At 36.3% G+C, this 18587-nt stretch overlaps 1 protein-coding gene across 5 annotated transcripts in view; it reads left to right on the top strand.

The window, feature by feature from the left end:
• The window catches only part of SMURF2 (SMAD specific E3 ubiquitin protein ligase 2), a 120522-nt gene that overhangs the window by 73248 nt on the left and 28687 nt on the right, over positions 1–18587 (top strand). For 4 of the 5 annotated variants that reach the window (XM_079906116.1, XM_079906118.1, XM_079906119.1 and 1 more), the window contains 6 exons: positions 6219–6352; positions 8945–9010; positions 10530–10614; positions 13343–13426; positions 15733–15935; positions 18228–18312. In XM_079906116.1, the coding sequence (XP_079762242.1) occupies positions 15887–15935; positions 18228–18312 (134 nt within the window). In that variant the 5' untranslated portion in view covers positions 6219–6352; positions 8945–9010; positions 10530–10614; positions 13343–13426; positions 15733–15886. Of the gene's footprint in view, positions 1–5646; positions 5753–6218; positions 6353–8944; positions 9011–10529; positions 10615–13342; positions 13427–15732; positions 15936–18227; positions 18313–18587 lie in introns of those variants that run through there. The other variant, XM_079906120.1, reaches the window with a different exon arrangement.

Here is an 18587-nt window from a genome sequence, read left to right as displayed (position 1 = left end):
ACTGTCTAACTTTGCCATTTGTTTAGTTTTCCATCTCATTAAGAAATTCACAAACTCTCTTACAGTACTGAACGTCTCCTCTGCTTATTTATGTTCACCACATGAAATAGTCTGTTGGCTTTGTTTTCTTCTTGGAGATAGCCCTCCTAGAGCTTCTATGCTTTACTTCAGTCTGGACTGGTAGTTCTCTAAGACCTTCTGCACAGTTGTCCTGGAACTTGCCTTTATCATTATGTTGGGAATTTCGTTTCTCTCTTCTAAGTCCAATGACTTCTTTTTTTTCTGTTTACTTCCCTGTTTTTTTTTTTTTAGATGTTGGGGGCAGGAGTTTATTAATTAATTAATTTATTTTTGCTGTGTTGGGTCTTCATTTCTGTGCGAGGGCTTTCTCTAGTTGTGGCAAGCGGGGGCCACTCTTCATCACGGTACGCGGGCCTCTCACTATTGCGGCCTCTCTTGTTGTGGAGCACAGGCTCCAGACCTGCAGGCTCAGTAGTTGTGGCTCACGGGCCTAGTTGCTCCACGGCATGTGGGATCTTCCCAGACCAGGGCTCGAACCCGTGTCCCCTGCAATAGCAGGCAGATTCTCAACCACTGCACCACCAGAGAAGCCCCTACTTCCCTGTTTTGGTGAAGTATGTCTTCCATTGTTATCTTGAGGAAGAGTACAAAGATGGGGAAAATTTCTTTGAGTTTATGTCTGAAGATATATTTTGTCTTCTTACTTGGTTGATAGTTTGTCTGAGTATAGACTTCTAGGTGAGACATCACTTTCCCTTCAAATTTTGAATACATTACTCCAGTGTCTTCTAGGTCTAGATCAGCACTGCTGAATAGAAATACAATGTGAGCCACAAATGGGAGCTTATCTGTAATTTTAAATTTTCTAGTAGCCACATTAAAAAAAGTAAAAAGAAACAGATGAAATTAAACTTAATATATGTTTTATTTATCTAAAATATCTTCATTTCAACATGATATCAAAATAAAATAATCGAGTTGTTTGGTTTTTGTTTATTTTATACAAAGTCTTTGAGGGACTTCCCTGGAGGTTCAGTGGTTAAGGCTCCGCGCTTCCACTTCAGGGGCACAGGTTCAATCCCTTGTTGGGGAACTATCTCGCATGCTGCGTGGTGCGGCCTTTAAAAAAAAAAACCCCAAAAACAACGAAGTCTTTGAACTCAGGAGTTTGTTTTGCATTAACAGAGTGCCTCAGTTTGGGCTAGTTATATTTCAGGTACTCAGTAGCCACATGTGCCTTGTGACTACCATTTTGGACATCGCAAGTTTAGAGTATTGCTGATGGCATCCTGATTTTGGTCCTTCATGATTGTTGTTTTCCACTGGAAGATTTCAGGGTATGCTGTTTTTGCCTGATGTTAAATTTTTTGTTTTGTTTTGTTTTTTTGTTTTTTGCGGTACGCGGGCCTCTCACTGTTGTGGCCTCTCCCGTTGCGGAGCACAGGCTCCGGATGCGCAGGCTCAGCGGCCATGGCTCACGGGCCCAGCCACTCCGCAGCATGTGGGATCTTCCCGGACCGGGGCACGAACCCGTGTCCCCTGCATCGGCAGGCGGATTCTCAACCACTGCGCCACCAGGGAAGCCCGATGTTAAATTTTTTAATGATGGACTTGGTATATCTGAAATATAGTACTAGATACTGTGACTTTAATCTGGATACTTAAACTCCTGAGTTATGAGAAACTTTTCTATTTATTTAATCATCTATAGATGATTTCCTCTTCTCCATTGTATTTCTTTCTCTCTTTTACTTTTTCGAGAACTCCTGTTATTTGGATGTTATCCCTCCTGAATTGATCATCATTTAGTTGTCCTATCTTTTTCTCTCATATTTTATCTTAGTTAAAAAAAAAAAGTTATAATAAAAAATTTTTGTTCTAGTAAAAAATTAAAAACTACCATGAAATATTTGGGCTGTTTTCCCAACTTTGTTTTCTAGCATTCCTATTTATTGTAATTTCTGCTCTCAAATTTTAAATTTCCAATATCATTTTGCTTTCTGACTGTTCCTTTTTCATAACTTACTCTTATTCCTAGACGCAATATCTTCTCTGATGAGAGAAGTATTATAATTGTAGTGTTTTTCTGTTGTATTGCCTCTCTTTTATCAGATTTCCTTTTTTTTCTTAGTTTGGTTTGGATTTCTGTCTTTATATTTAAGGGGAGGCACTTAAATGTTGATTGGAAACTCTCTACCCATGGGTAGAGCTGATCAGCTTGGTAGGGTAATCAGGAGTAACTGTGACATTTTCTGCACAGAATTTTCTCTCTCCTTCCTGGGGGCTGTATTCCTGGATGCTTGTGTTCATGGATCTGAACGGCATAGGGATGCTAGGAGGTCTCTCCATTCACTAGATTAACCTCTTCTTAATACTCTGTTTTTATTACAGAATTTCACCTCCTCCCTCAGCTGTGCCTAGTTTCCCTGAGTGCTGCCACGTTTTGAGGATGAATTAGGTTGGGGAAAGGATTCAGGAGGTCTTTCCATTCCATTTATTTATTTTATTTTTTTATTTTTTAAATTGAGGTGTAGTTGATTTACACTTTCCATTCCTTTTAAATACTTTGACTTATCATTCTGTTTCAGCCTCATCATCACCATCGGAGTATATTGGGCTTACAGTTTGGGAATATTTCGGGGCTTGGTGGCAGTAATAATCTTGTTTCAGGGAGTCTATTGCTCCTTGCAGGCTTAGGTTTCAGTTTTCTACAGGTTGCTAATTCAGTTATCATATGCTCTTTAAACTTCTCCTGTTTTGTGAACATCTCCCAGGTTATAAACATGTTAAATGTCCTGATATCCTGACTTTCCAAGTGTATAGCCTTTTAAGCTTCACAGTCATTCTATTTCATGCTTCATCAACATCAGCTTTTCTTCCAAATGTTCCACTTGTCTTTACCTACTATCTATGTAGCTAAGCTTTTGAGTTCTTAATCAGATTCTTTCTTTTCTTTTCTTATTTTGGCCGTGCTGCGCAGCTTGTGGGATGTTAGTTCCCTGACCAGGGATCGAACCCGTGCCCCCTGCAGTGGCAGCACAGAGTCCTAACCACTGGACCACCAGGGAATTCCCTTGATCAGATTATTTAAAGCCATTTCTTTTAGCTTCAATCAGATCTAAATTCAGCCAGGGACCCAGATACAACAGTGAACAAGACATAGTCCTCCAAGCTTACAGCCACGTGGTATATAAAGACAAGAAATAGGAAAGTATAAACAGTGTGATGAGAATCTGTATAGGGTGCTGTGGAAATACATAGAACTTCTTGACACAGATTTAGGAGCTGGGGAGAGCTTCCTAGAAAAAGTGGCATTTAGGCTTATACCCTAAATAGGAGTTAACTTGAGGATGGAGAAGGTGGGAAGGTTCTAAGCAAAAGCTGTCTGTGTGAAGACCCAGAGGTGAAAGACAACGTGATTCTGAAAACAGTTCAGAGAGGCAGCATTGGTAAGTTCACATGTAAGGTAAGGGGAGTGTGGTAAAAGACAAGCAGTGAGAGGCAAGCAGGAGCCAGCTCATGAAGGTCCTTGAAAGCCTATTAATAAGTTTGAATACTCTCTTAAAAGCAGTAGGGAGCAATGAAAGTGTTTTAAGTGGGGAAATGCTATTATCAGATTTATATCCAAGAGTGGACACTTTGGCTGTAATGTGAAGAATGGCTTAGAGGGAGCCAAGAATGGCAAAGAAACTAGTTCAAAGATTATGAAGGAAGCTGTCAAATAGAAAATAACTTTATGTTAGAAAAGCGATAAAGTGAATGGAGAGATACAGGCATTGTAAGTATTTTTAATATGGCCTTCAAACTTAAAAAATTTTTTTCCTTGGGGAAAAAAAGTGAAATTGTACTAAAAACCCTGTGCTTTGCTGGATTTGGCTCACAGGCTGTGGTTTTTCTATGGACCCCCTCCTTAGAGTCCTTGCTTTTCTAGCTTTGCTGCTGCTACAGTCTTTCTCAACACAGCAGCTAGAATGATCCTGTCAAAACGTATATCAAATCTGGTTACTCTCCTGTTCCACATCCTCCATTGGCTTCCTGTCTTACTTAGAGTAAAAGTCAGAGTTCATACTATGGCTGACAAGGCCCTTTATGATTTGTCCCTTGTGTTGGTTAGATGTAATAGACTGATATAATAGACAACACCACATTTTCAGTGGTTTAGTACAACAGAAGTATATTTTGTATATAAGGTCCATTTGGCAGGGAAGCAAGACACTGTCACACAGTCATCCAAGGATACAGGCTGACAGAAGCTCCCTTGTCTTCAGTGTATGTTCCCAAGGTGTCTCTGGGCTTTGACATCCAGCCTCCCAAAAGGACGCTTAAGCCATTGGTGGGTGGGCTGCTCTAAGCCCTCAGGGAACCAATATTTTAGCATACCTGTATATCAGGCTTATCAGTTGGGAAACTGATTTAGTGTGATTTTTTTTTTTTTAATGTTTGGTTTGGGGCAATTTAGCTGGTTAATACTTGATTCTGATTCTAGGATTTTTACATATCATGCAGGTACATATTTGCCAAGTTAAATCTGTTTAGGTCTATTTGAAAAGTGATACATGCATACTGAATGTTATTTTAGTCCAGATTTTTTCATTTGCAAGCAACAGAAATGAAATTCAAATTGGCTTAATTTTTGAAAAGTATTAACTTGCATAATTAAACATATACACACTACTATATATAAAATAATCAACAAGGACCTACTGTGTAGCATAGGGAACTCTACTCAATATTCTGTAATAACCTATATGGGAAAAGAATCTGAAAAAGAATAGATATATGTATATGTATAACTGAATCACTTTGTGTACACCTGAAACTAACACAACATTGTAAATCAACTATACTCCAATATAAAATAAACATTAAATTTTAAAAAAAGTATTAGCTTGCATAATTAAAAGTCTAGAAGGGTAGGCATGCTTTAACACAGCTGGATCCAGGGCCTCAAGTGTGCCTTTCACATTACTCATTTAAAAGTTTTAGGGCTTCCCTGGTGGCGCAGTGGTTAAGAATCCGCCTGCCAATGCAGGGGACACGGGTTTGAGCCCTGGTCTGGGAAGATCCCACATGCCGTGGAGCAACTAAGCCCGTGCACCACAATTACTGAGCCTGCGCTCTAGAGCCCGCGAGCCACAACTTCTGAAGCCCGCGCGCCTAGAGCCCGTGCTCCACAACAAGAGAAGCCACCACAATGGGAAGCCTGTGCCCCGCAACAAAGAGTAGCCCCCACTCACTGCAACTAGAGAAAGCCCGTGTGCAGAAGCGAAGACCCAATGTAGCCAAAAATTAAATAAATGAATAAATAAATAAATTTATTTTAAAAAAGTTTTAGTCCTTACTTAAGTGGTCTAGGCTTTTTTATATACCAGGTGAATTTTTCTGATATTACTGCTTTATTGAATGACAGTTTAAGGTCAAGGTTGCTGGACCAAAAATTTGACCTCTTAGAGTCATTGAAATTTAGGGTTCTACTGATATAATTATGTTATTTTATTATATTTTCGCATGGGATGACACCATGTTAACAATTGGCTGTGGTAGAGCTTCTCCATACTTACAGGTATATGCACAGACAAGTAATAGTAACGCTTTCCCCTGCTCTGCTTGTCTGCAGGCAGTGAAGTGAAATCTGCAAGAGTCCTGCTCGCTCAAGGCCTGCATACAGGAGAGAAGCAGGGGAAAAGCGTTACAATCAGCTTTTGTTCTACAGCATTTTAAAACATAACAGGTATGTCAGATTTTTGGTCTGTCAGCCTTGACAATGCCTCTTGAAAATGAACTGAGTATTCGCTGAGGTACTAGGTCATGTCATTGAAGTGTATTTAAAATGTGACTGTGATAAAAGTTTTTCTAAGATTTTTGTTTTTGGAAAGAAATAATCATAAACTTCCATAGGATTATTTGACACTAGCTACTAAAATAGTTTTTTTTTTTTTTTTTTACTAACAAAAATTGTTACTCAGTCTGAGAGTGGCAGGTATGATAAAGAATATATTAAAAATTCTTTTTAGATTTTACTTTAGAATTAAAAAAAATTAAATTCAGTCCTGTGGATAGACTGAATTCAAACATATTTTGCGTTATCTAGCCATACTCAAACATTTGTGACTTTAGACTACAAAAACAAAAGAAAAATTTTATACTAACTACTCATAATTGCCAAGTTACTCATGCAGTCATTTTGTTTTATATAGGTATATTGGAAAGTCTGATTCAGTTACGATCAGTGTATGGAATCACAAGAAGATCCATAAAAAACAAGGTGCTGGATTTCTTGGTTGTGTTCGTCTTCTTTCCAATGCCATCAACCGCCTCAAAGACACTGGTTGTGAGTAGATACTAGTGCTTTTAAAAATTTAAATATACATATTTAAATATATATACGTATGTGTATTTTTTGATGGGGAGGCAGGGGTCTAAAAACTTAATTTCCTGTGTGTGTTTGAAACATTGGTAAAAATTTCTGGTCTAAATTTACTTTGTTGACTTTTTAAAAAGAATGAAACATTTTAAATATGTGAAACCTAGAAATGAATCAGAGCTGATACTTAGTATCCAGTGAATTTATAAGTGCTAAGAAATGACTGATATCCAGAAGAATAAAAAGAGGGAATTCCCTGGCGGTCCAGTGGTTTAGGAGTCTGTGCTCTCACTGCCTCGGGCCCGGGTTCAATTCCTGGTCAGGGAACTAAGATTCCACAAGCCGTGCAGTGTGATGCAGCCAAAAAAAAAAAAAAAGTAAAAAGGTGTCAAAGTATTAAATGTCTTTTTTATTACTTAGCACTCATCTCTGGTTTAGGTGGATTTGTGAGATAAAGGGAGTTTTATTTAGATCATTGGAGTGTTTAATGTAACAGTTAAAGGGGAATTATTAGTGAATAAAAATGACATATAAAACTGCTCTGAAAAATTAAAAGTTATAAAAGTAAGACATTATTTTGAGTGTAAGACAGCTGTATTAACTGCTTAACTGTAGCTTAATTTTTCACCAAACTGGTCATTTACAAGATTAGACCAAGATCAAGACATTAGAAGCAATTTCTATATTGGGTTGACAAGTTGACTTGTTAGTGTATGTGTAATTCATGTAACCAGATGACAGAGCATCTTTTTGGGGGTATTTCCATTGGGACATAGATGGAAATATCTTTTTCAACAGAAAAATTTTTTCTTTTTCTACAGAATTCTTTTTTATATAATATAAAAAATATTGCTAGCTGTTGTCATGGGATTGTAGTCCAGATGCCTATTCTAAGCAAAAATTCACATGGACTCCAGCTAAGGAAATTAATAAATAAAAATAGTTTGAATTTAGCTTTGAATGTTAGATATATAATATTAAGAGATGATCCCTTTTAATGTAGTATGATAGCACAACCCAGTTATAAAAATATTACTGTTAAAAAGTAAAAAGGAGAAAATTGAGCTAGAAGTTCTGAGGGGAATTTAAAGGCACCGGAGAATTCCTTATATTTCTGGGTTGACAGGGTGACCAACAGGAGGTAGAAGATGTTGGGATTGGAAAAGGTCTAGCATATAAAAAACGAACAATTTTTGGGACTTCCCCAGTGGTCTAGTGGTTAAGACTCTGCCTTCCAATGCAGAGGGCATGGGTTTGATCCCTGGTTGGGGAACTAAGATCCCACATGCTGTACAGTGCAGCCAAAAAAACCCAAAAAACAAACAAACAAAATGAACCATGTTATTCTAACCCAATGCAGCAGGCAAACTGAAGACTTGTTGTATGTATGATCTTATTTCTGGTTCAATTTAGCCAACATTTATTGAACCTTTTAAGTGTCAGGTACTGTTTGAAACCCCAGTGATAGAAAGGTGAAAAAGGCATGAATCCTGTCCTCTGAGAAGCAAGGGCAAAGGCCTGCTGGCAGAGGGAGCAGGACACGTTAGAAGGAGCGAACAGAAGAGGCATTGCTCCGCACAAGTCCACTGTATAGCTGTCTTATTAGTGTCCATTTATTTTGCAAAGGGAAAAATAAGCTAGGTGGGGCACAGATTTTCTTTCTGCTGCTTGTGAATGTTTCATTGCAGTAATTTATATGACCTTTTTGATGTATAGTAATATTTATTAAGCACCTGGTGTAGTTCCATTCTATCAGGTTGGAGTGGAGAATATAAAAACTTAAGATATGGTCTCCTCCTTTTATCAATTCGTGATTTACTTAAGTAGACAAATGGCATACAGCTATAAAGAGAATTCAGTTATAAGTGCTGTAATCAAAGTAAAACCAACATGCAGTGGGTGACATTGTTCCTTACTGTAACTAACCAGGCCAGTGTTATATCTGTTTTATAGATGATGCATGAGAGAAGAAGTGAGCTGCTTCTAAATGAGTTAGTACCAGAACTCAAACCCTTATGTTAGTTTATACTTGGCTTCTTATTAATACTTACTTTGTGTGTGTGGGAGTTATGTGAAATGGTTAGATAAAAAATAACAATGACAACTAACATTTATTGGACACTTATGTGCTAGGTACTGTGCTAAGAGTTTTACATAACCATCTGATTTAATCCTTAATAGGAGGTAAGTACTACAATTATACACGAGAAAATCAAGACTTGGGGATAAATTGCTTAAGAACAAAACTATTAAGTGGCAAGCTAAGACTTAGACTGAAGTGTTCTGAAATCTTTGGAGAGAAAATACTGCATGTTGGCACCAGTGTCTTATGGTTTTTGAAATCTGAATTTGTCAAAACTTTTGTCAAGACATTTATACTAATATTATGTATGCAGTTAGAGAATTTTAAACATTTGTCTCATCATTAAAACTTGATTAATTCTTTAAATGATTGGTCTGATTTCCAGTGGATTGTAGAAATTTACTATCACTCTGTAGATGTGAGAATCTCTGATACCAACTTATTTTTTGCCTTTTGCTGTTGTTGATTTGAAATAGATCAGAGGTTGGATCTATGCAAACTTGGGCCAAATGACAATGATACAGTTAGAGGACAGATAGTAGGTAAGTGTGGAATTGAAAGTTATGTGAATTTTGGCTTTATTTAAGCTGACCTAAACTCTAAATACCTTTAAAATCAAAGTACAGTAACTGTAGCTTCATTGTATTGGCATGAATTAAATGAGTCATGTAAAATTATTCAAATAGTGGATGCAGAATCTAGGACAACTTAATTTTTTAAAAAAGCAAAAAAATACAAATAATGTAAAAAATAGGCTCCTAATGTGAAGAACTCTTGATCCTTTAGGAAGGAATTCTTTACAAGTATACAAATATAGTAGGACACTGAGATAGACTTTATAGATGATACTAAGGTTTTCTGAAAGTAATTCTCAAACTGGTTTTTCAGTAAGAAAAACCAGTTTAATGCTTTGCAGTTTTAAAGTAATCTTTACTAATTGAAAAAAATAGAATGGTAGTATAGCACTGATTGGAGAAAGGGAAAAATTGTTACCTTACTCATAAGGCATTTAGTGGGCTAGTGGGGTTATCTTGAATTGGCCCCTTTGTATAAAATTTCCTGAGACTTATCTTAAGAATTGATAGATTGAGATTTGATCAAGATACCTAGAATGGTAGGGCACTGAGGTGGGCTCCTTTGAAGATTCTTAAAGAAGTAACAGGCAATTGGAACCTTACCATTGCATTATAGAGCAGAATTTAGAATAACATGATTGCATAATATGAACCTATCAGAGAGGTTTTAGTTACAGGAAGGACTTGAAGGACTTAGCTTTACAAGGCAATGAATTAGGTTCATAGAGAGTTGCCAAAGTAGCATCATAACAAAAGCCCTATTCTGGTTATCGCAGGGAAATATCTACACTACAGCGTTATTCATAATTCCTGTCATTCTTAGATTGAGAAGGAAGTTAAAAACTCAAAAATGTGGAATACACAAATATACCTTTCATGTGTTACGCCTCTTTTTAAGTGCACTAGTGGCCTTGCGTTGCCCCATTAGGATGGGAATAAAGGAGTTAGATTCTCCTCCATGAACATGATAAAGTGTAGAAAACCTTGAAGAGAAAAATCTCATGGACAGAGAAATTGCAGGGGCTTCCCTGGTGGCGCAGTGGTTAAGAATCTGCCTGCCAGTGCGGGGGACACGGGTTTGAGCCCTGGTCTGGGAAGATCACACACGCTGTAGAGCAGCTGTGCCCGTGCGCCACAGCTACTGAGCCTGCGCTCTAGAGCCCGTGAGCCACAACTACTGAAGCCTGTGCGCCTAGAGCCTGTGCTCCGCAACAAGAGAAGCTGCCACAGTGAGAAGTCCGCTCACTGCAATGAAGAGTAGCCACTGCTCGCCGCAACTAGAGAAAGCCTGCGTGCAGCAACAAAGACCCGTCACAGCCAAAAAAAATAAATTAAAAAAAAAATTGCAGAATTTAGTAGAAACTAAAGAGTTCGTTCTTAAGTATTAAAATAAGCGAAGACAGGTGTCTTTCAAAGAGAAATATTTTAAATTGCAGTAACTCTTTCTAGTTCTGTGACTCTTAGTAATGTTTTTGTTGTTTAATAGTAAGTCTTCAGTCCAGAGACCGAATAGGCACAGGAGGACAAGTTGTGGACTGCAGTCGTTTGTTTGATAATGATTTACCAGATGGGTAAGCAAAAATCATTAGGTAATATCCCTAAAATAATGAGAAATAAGTTGGTGTTTATATTTGAGTTTAGAAATTTGCTGATCAATTCCAAAATCTAGGTTTTCCTTGTACTTAGAAAATTAGTGAGGGATCTTATCACAACAAATTCGTAAAATAAGCCATGAATTAGATATGTTACATTTGTTTTTTAAGAGTTTTGACTAGGAGACAAATCAAATTTCTTGACAAATTTAAATCTCCTGTAAATATTATATATTCAAAAGGAAAACTTTTTTGATTGATTTAATTATTCAAAACAAGGCATGCTGAATCTGAGGCATTGCTCTATTTAGAGGGATGAGATACAGAATTTGTGTAATAGTAATTACAATAACATAGTAACATTTATTGAGCCTGCAAGTGTCAAATAGTGTTATAAGCACTTTATATCATTTATCATTACATATATATCATTACATGATATTCATTAGATCATTTAATTCTCATAATGTGATTCTGGAATTAGACCATTTGGGTTCCAATCCTTACTCTTCTGTTTACTAGCTTTATGAGTTTAATCAATTTATTTGACTTTTGTAAGCTTTGGTTTATATTTATCTATCAAAGAGGATAATGATAATAGTATATACGCCATCAATACTTGTGAGGATTAAATGAAATCATTCATGTAAAGCACATAGCACAATGTCTTGCATAGAGTAAGTGCTTAATAAATAATTAGCTATTACTACTACTACTGTTACTACTATTATTACCCTCATGCATTTTACAGACTTACAAAACTGAGGCTCAGAGAGGTTAAGTATTTTGCCAGAGGCCACATAGAAATGGCAGAACTGGAACACAGATTTAAGCCTTGATTCCAAAGCTTATGCTTTTTATCATTGCTCTCTATCTTTGTTTCATACTAGTTCTGAAACCTTACCGATTTTATTTTTAATTCTCAAAGTATTTTTAATTAACTTCAGTGAGGTATACTTTACATACAATAAACTATATCCATTTTAAGTGTATAATTGGTTGAGTTTTAAGTTATTTTTGACATGAAATTTCAAATCTAAGCTATGGTATTTGCTCATTTTGTGTAAGCTGTTAAAAATTGCTATAATTTGTTTATAGATCATTTTAGCTTCTTGATATATCTTAATTTTTATGGATTTGAGGTGGATTATGGTACTTTTGAAGGGGAAGTTTAGGATGAAATAACTAGTCAGTATTGAGAGATTACAACAGTTGTACGGCTTATTCTAAATTTGTTCTACATTATTGTACTATAATTGTAATCACAGGGGAAAAAACCTGTTCAGCATCTTTTTATTTTCTATTGTTTAAGGCCTCCAAACCTCTGCCAGTGGTTTGGTGGAATATTAACATAACATAGTCACTCGCCTAATTTTTTTGTTATATGAATTAATAAGATATTGAAGAAGAAGTGGCACTATTGCTTTTTAAAAAATTAGTTTGAGAAATAGCCTGTGTTGGTGAGGTTGTGGAGAAAAAGGAGCGCTTGTACAGTGTAGGTGGGAATATAATCAGTACAGCCACTGTGGAAAATGGTAGGGAGGTTCTTCAGAAAGTTAAAAACGGAAGTACCATATGATTCAGCTATCCCACTTCTGGGTATGTATCCTAAGAAAATGAACACACTAATTCAAAGAGGTATATGCACCCCTTTGTTCATTGCAGGATTATTTACAATAGATAAGATATGGAAGATAGATAAGATAGGGAAGCAGCCTAAGTGTCCATTAATAGATGAATGGATAAAGAAGATGTATTACACACACACACACACACACTGGAATATTGCTCAGCCATAAAAAAAGAATGAGTTCTTGTCATTTGCAACAACATGGATGGATCTAGAGAGTATTATGCTAAATGAAATAAGTCAGACAAAGACAGATACCATATGATTTTACTTATATGTGGAATCTAAAAAATAAAGCAAACAAACAAAACAGAAACAGACTCATAGATACAAAGAACAAACTGTATTGGTTTGCCAGAGGGGAGGGAGAGGAGGGGAAATTGATGAAATAGGTGAAGGGGATTAAGAGGTACAAACTTTCAGTCATAAAATAAGTCACGGGGATGTGATGTACAGCGTAGGGAATATAGTCCATATTGTAGTAACTTTGTATGGTGACAGATGGTTCCTAGACTTGGTGATCATTTTGTAGTGTATAGATGTCAAACTACTATGTTGTATACCTGAAACTAATATAATATTGTATGTCAACTATACTTAAAAAAAATTCATAACTTTTAGTAGAAAATATGTAAGAGAAAATAAAAATATGAAGATTAAAAAAATTAGTTTGGGTAGGCTAAATGCTTTAAAAAGCTTTTATATACTTTTCTAGTTAAATTTAATTTTTTAAAATTATGTATAATTTTTATTTTTAGTATGGCCTTTTTTCCCCCATTAAATTCTGGAGAAATTAGTATAATTTAATTGAGCATTGTTGACATCGTTGAAAAATTCTCAGTTTGGCTGATGGAAAATATTAGTCACACCTCAGTATAAATATTTTAAAAGCTTCAGAATTCTAGAAGACATATTGTACAGTTCTAAAATAAGTTGAAACAATTCCTATATTCTGTGTATTGCTTTTTCAATTTGTCATTCCTGATTCATAACAGCAAATGTCTTCCTGGCTTGTTCCAAAAACATTCCATGTCCGGCTTCCTATTACTGCTTTATCTCTTAATATTTTTATTTAAGCTGGGAAGAAAGGCGAACTGCCTCTGGAAGAATCCAGTACCTAAACCACATAACAAGAACTACGCAATGGGAACGCCCAACACGGTAAGAACATATAAGTATCTTCCCATGGTCTATGCTGTTTGCCCTCCTGAAGTCCCCTATCTGTTTATCTGTCAGTTTTACCAGATTTCCTTTCTTGGTTTAAACTGCTCTAGATCAGTAGATCTTATAGCAAATGCCATTATTATTATTATTATTATTATTAATTTTGGGGGGGGCGCGGTACGCGGGTCTCTCACTGTTGTGGCCTCTCCCGTTGTGGAGCACAGGCTCCGGACGCGCAGACTCAGTGACCATGGCTAACAGGCCCAGCCGCTGTGCGGCATATGGGATCTTCCCGGACCGGGGCACGAACCCATGTCCCCTGTATCGGCAGGCAGACTCTCAACCACTGCGCCACCAGGGAAGCCCTGCCATTATTATTTTTAATAAAGGTTGCTTAGCAGGTCATCCTGTAGCTCCATGGCCTGTGATGGTGTTCAGTAAATATTTATTAGATGAGTTAAATGAATACATTGAGAAGTCATCTTATTTCTGGGACTCTAAAAATTTTTTTTGAGTCCATTATTGAACGGCTGTAACAAAATATGTATACAGGATCTCCATTTATTCAGTAATGTTGGGGGATGATTATATTGTGTCCAGTAAGGTCTTTGACCAAGATAAGAACCAGATGCTCTGAGACCATATGGAGGGGCACCTGACTTAGAGTTGGGGGCAAGATGGTAGAACTTGCAAAGGAAAACTCTGAAGGAGGAGAGTCTCTGAACTAAATCCTGAAGAATATGAGGATTTAGCCAGGTAAGGGGAAGGTGATAAAAAGTGTTCAGGGTAGTGGTAACAGCTATCATTCAGTTCACCAAATTGTTATATGCCAGGCACTGTGCTCAGCATTTGGGCTATAACCATGAATAAGGCAGAAAGGCCTTCCTGGAGCTTAATGTGTAAAGTCATGGGGATGCAAGATAAGTTTTGAAAGCTTCAAGGAAAGCTCTGTAAGTAACTGAAAATGAATAGGATAAGTGGCTGGATTTGCTTTTTTTTTCAGAATAAGAAAAAAGTTTATTTGCCACCTCTACTCAGTGTTTGTTTTGCTCCTTCTACTTTTTTTTTTTTTTTTCCCTGAGCAGGCCTGGCACCAGACATAGAACATCAAATGCTTCTCATTAGCTATACTTTTATTTATTGGGGATTAATTGCTTAACTCATTGAACCACAAAGTTTTCTCTATTATACTGTGATTCTCAGATGAAAGCTTAGCTTATTTTGCCATTTTAAAAAGTGCTTATTTGAGAGTTGATTTCTAGTATTAAACTGCCAAGGATTATATGGAAGTCAAAGAACCTATTTTTATCATATCTGAGTGTAAATAAATGTGTACTTGTGTCAGTGCTTTAGTGAAGTCTATTTCCTTCTCATTTAACTGATAAAATTGACTTTAATTTCCACATGTATAAAGTCGATTGTGTTGTAAATGTTAGTTTAAAAATTAATGCTTAATTATCCTCTTAGTTTGGATGACCTACAAGAGACTGGAAGCTCTTTGAAGAGACAGACTATCTTTCCTTTATTCACTCAATATTTATTGAACTACTACTCTTAAATATATGCTAAGCACTACTCTAGGTGCAGGGAATACATATGGTGGGGAACAAACTAGGCAGACTTTCTTCTCTCAGTAAATATTCTAGTGGGGGAAGACAGATGAAAACAAGGAAGCAAATGAGAAAAATATCAGAAGTAACTGCCATGCTGAGGAAGTAAGGTGAGGTACTGTCAAATGCCTGGGTGACTACTTTAGATGTGAAGGTCAGGAACGACCTCTTAGAGGCAACATTTAAGCTTAAACTAAGATTTGAATGACAAAAAAGAGTCTGGCCTAGGGAGAATAGGAGAAAAAATCACTCTACGTAGAAGGAAGGGCTACTCTCCAGCACTAAAGGTAGAACGACCATGGCAAACTTGAGGAGGAGGAAGAATGTCAGTGTGGCAGAGGCAGAGTGGGAGAATGGTGGGGACGCAGGTCTGAGGTCACCTGTGGCTAAGCCAAGTAAGGCTTGGTGAGCTCATACTCACATCTACAAATATATGCGGATTTCATATGAAATGTAATTAAAATCAATATAAAGTGATTTGAATACGTAATTGACAATCTGCTTATCACCTGGGTTTCTTTGGTGCTTTGAGGCTTTGGGTTTGCTTTTATTGAGAGTTCTTGAGTCATTATATTTATATTAATCATTCCGTTTTCTTACAAGTGATTGTTACTGCTGTACATACATTGTCTATAAAATTCTGCTTTTGGTATCTGAGTTGAGTAACTTTTTTTCCTTGTTTCTTTTCGATAGACCAGCATCTGAATATTCTAGTCCTGGCAGACCTCTTAGCTGTTTTGTTGATGAGAACACTCCAATTAGTGGAACGAACGGTGCAACATCTGGACAGTCTTCAGATCCCAGACTGGCAGAGAGGAGAGTCAGGTCACAACGACATAGAAATTACATGAGCAGGACACATTTACACACTCCTCCAGACCTACCAGAAGGCTATGGTATGACAACTAGCAGAGGAAAAATAAAGTGTGTTTTACTGATTTCAGCTTGCTAAGAAGCCAGAAAATCAACTTTTAAAGAAGTTATTAATCTGGGTTTAGGAATTCTGCATGAAAATCAAAGTAAATGTAAAACTCCCCAACTTTGAAAAGTCTTTGAAATGGTAGAAGACTAACAACACTTTGACTTTGGGCTAGTCGTTTAACCTTAAGCTTTTTGCCCAATTACAATGAAATGAGATGAATGATACCTCTCCTTTTCGCAAAGGTTGTGAGAAGCATATGAAACAATGTGAGACTGCTTTGTAAACAGGCACTGTAAAAAGTGAGATGGTGTTTTTCTTGATAATGGCAATCTGAAGTCAGACTTGTAATTTTCTAGACGTGCATATTTAGAAATAATTTAAAAAGCATATTTCTGATGGTATTTATATATTGTATTTGTATTGTCTATAATTTTGTGTTATCTGAGTGATTGGGTTATTGTAAATGATTTAGTCACTTCTGTGTTTGTGTAAAAGTACTATAATCTTATATAATTTCCTAAATTTTAGAATTCCATGTGAAAGATGACATGAATCTTCTCATAGTTGAATACAGAACTTCCTAAACTCTTGTAGTATGACCTCAGCTGTTCTCTCCTCTGTTGCTAAAAGCTTAACCAAGTTACTTAACATCCTTGCCCTTTCCACAGCCTCTAGATAAACAGTTCTGGGCTGATGATGACACCTAGTGACCAACATTGGGAGTTGCCTGATCTAACTTGTATTTTATTTTTACTCCAGAATGTTTTTTAAACTTACACAAATGCATCATTCTTACTTTATTTTTTAAGTATTTTAACTATTTAATTTTTTTAAAAACCCAAGTTTTCCATTAATTGAGCTAGGCCACACAGGTTAACTTAAGCACAGTGGTTAGAGCATGGGCTTGGGAAACAGCTGGGTTCATATCCTGGCTTTGCTATATATTAGTTGTGTGACGCTGGGCACATTAACCTGTTTGAGCCTCAGTTTTATCTTCTGTACTATAAAGTGGGGAAAATATTATTACCAACCATGTAGATTTGTTGCAAGAAATAAATGAAATTTCATGAGAAGTTAAAATTTAGCTGTTATTATTAATGTCCAGACCTTAGAATCAAGTATCTCTTGGCATTCTTTTTAATTGAGATTATAAGGCAAGTGGTTTGGAGTGGGGGTGGTTAATACTTTATACTTTTACAATATTTGTGTGATTTGGATTAAAAAAAATTTTTTTGTACAACCAAAAACATAGGAGTAAAGTGGGTATCAAGGCTGAAATTATTGCAGCTGTCATCTAGAACCAGTTTTAAACATTTTTACATTTATAATTTTAAAAGTTTAAATTGATTTTTATTACAGGTTTATAAACAAATTTATACTAATAAATATTAGCAATAGTTTTATTGTTTCATATATTGGAATTTTTCATTAGATTTTGTTTTTTTAAAAAAAAGTTAGTTCTGTTGCTTGAAAACATAAGTAAATAAAGACTACAGACCACCACCGAAGAAACCGTTTCACAGATTCCTTCTCTTTGCCCTGGCCTCCTCACTCTCTCCCCAAGGGCTTTGACTTAATTTTGCCTGCGGCTTTTTTTCCCCAGTAGGCATATGTGCTCTTTAGTCTTCCTGCTCCTAACTTGATTATTTTTCCGTCATTGCTTCTTTTAGTCTATAGGGTGTCTCTTCTATATTCCATCTTTTTTGCTTCTGTTTGAGTCCAAATGCAGTCTTGAGAATACACCTCTCTCAAGGAAAGAAAAAACATAAGTTTTGATATAAAATTAGGCATAATTTAAAAAAGCATTACCAGCCTGCAAACTCTTTGAAAGTTTCTGCAAATCCCTGAGAATCTCCCCAGAGTTGGTTAGCCTCTTCCTCTGAGCCCTTCTGTTTCCCTTAGGCTCCACATTTAAGACAAATAAAAGATAATTTCTTCATGTTTGTTTTATTTAATTATTGGTACTGTGACAATCTTGTTCTCTATTTTCCATTGCAACATGTTTAATATTTGAGCCACATTATAAGTGTAGTTGGCTTTTAAATAGCTGGGCTGTGACCCTCACCACCATTTATAAGACTGTTTCCAGGAGAAAATGTGTTCTGAGTTCAGAACAAGTGATTTGTAAAGCAGTTCTTTTGTAATAAAATTGATTGGTAATTTGGAGAGTTTACCTATTAATATAACATCATCCTAGTGTTTATAGCTGTTTTTGATTTGGACATTCTGAATATGTTTTTATTATTAGTGTTTCTTAATTTTACAGAACAGAGGACAACACAACAAGGTCAGGTGTATTTCTTACATACTCAGACTGGTGTGAGCACATGGCATGATCCAAGAGTGCCTAGGTAAGAACATATTCTAAATACCCTTCATACCACTGAATATCCATTTCACCTAGGATTTATTTGATTATTTAATCTTTAACTTCTTAAAATAGATGATGTAAAAGTTTGGCTCTTTCTGATCAAAAGTTTGACATTTAGTAGAAAGTCCTACTTACTTCTCTGCAACCCTACCCCAGTGCCGTACCACCCATCCAGTCTCCAGTTCCTCTCCCTCTCCCCCTTAAAAAAATTGAGGCAAAAATGTGGGTCTTGTAGGAATTTGAAAATTGACCTGG

The sequence above is a fragment of the Stenella coeruleoalba genome (genome assembly GCF_951394435.1).
Source record: "Stenella coeruleoalba genome assembly, chromosome: 19".
Classification (NCBI taxonomy): Eukaryota; Metazoa; Chordata; class Mammalia; order Artiodactyla; family Delphinidae; genus Stenella; species Stenella coeruleoalba.
The sequence above is the reverse complement of the archived record's forward strand: the minus strand, read 5'-3'. Positions and strand labels throughout refer to the sequence as shown.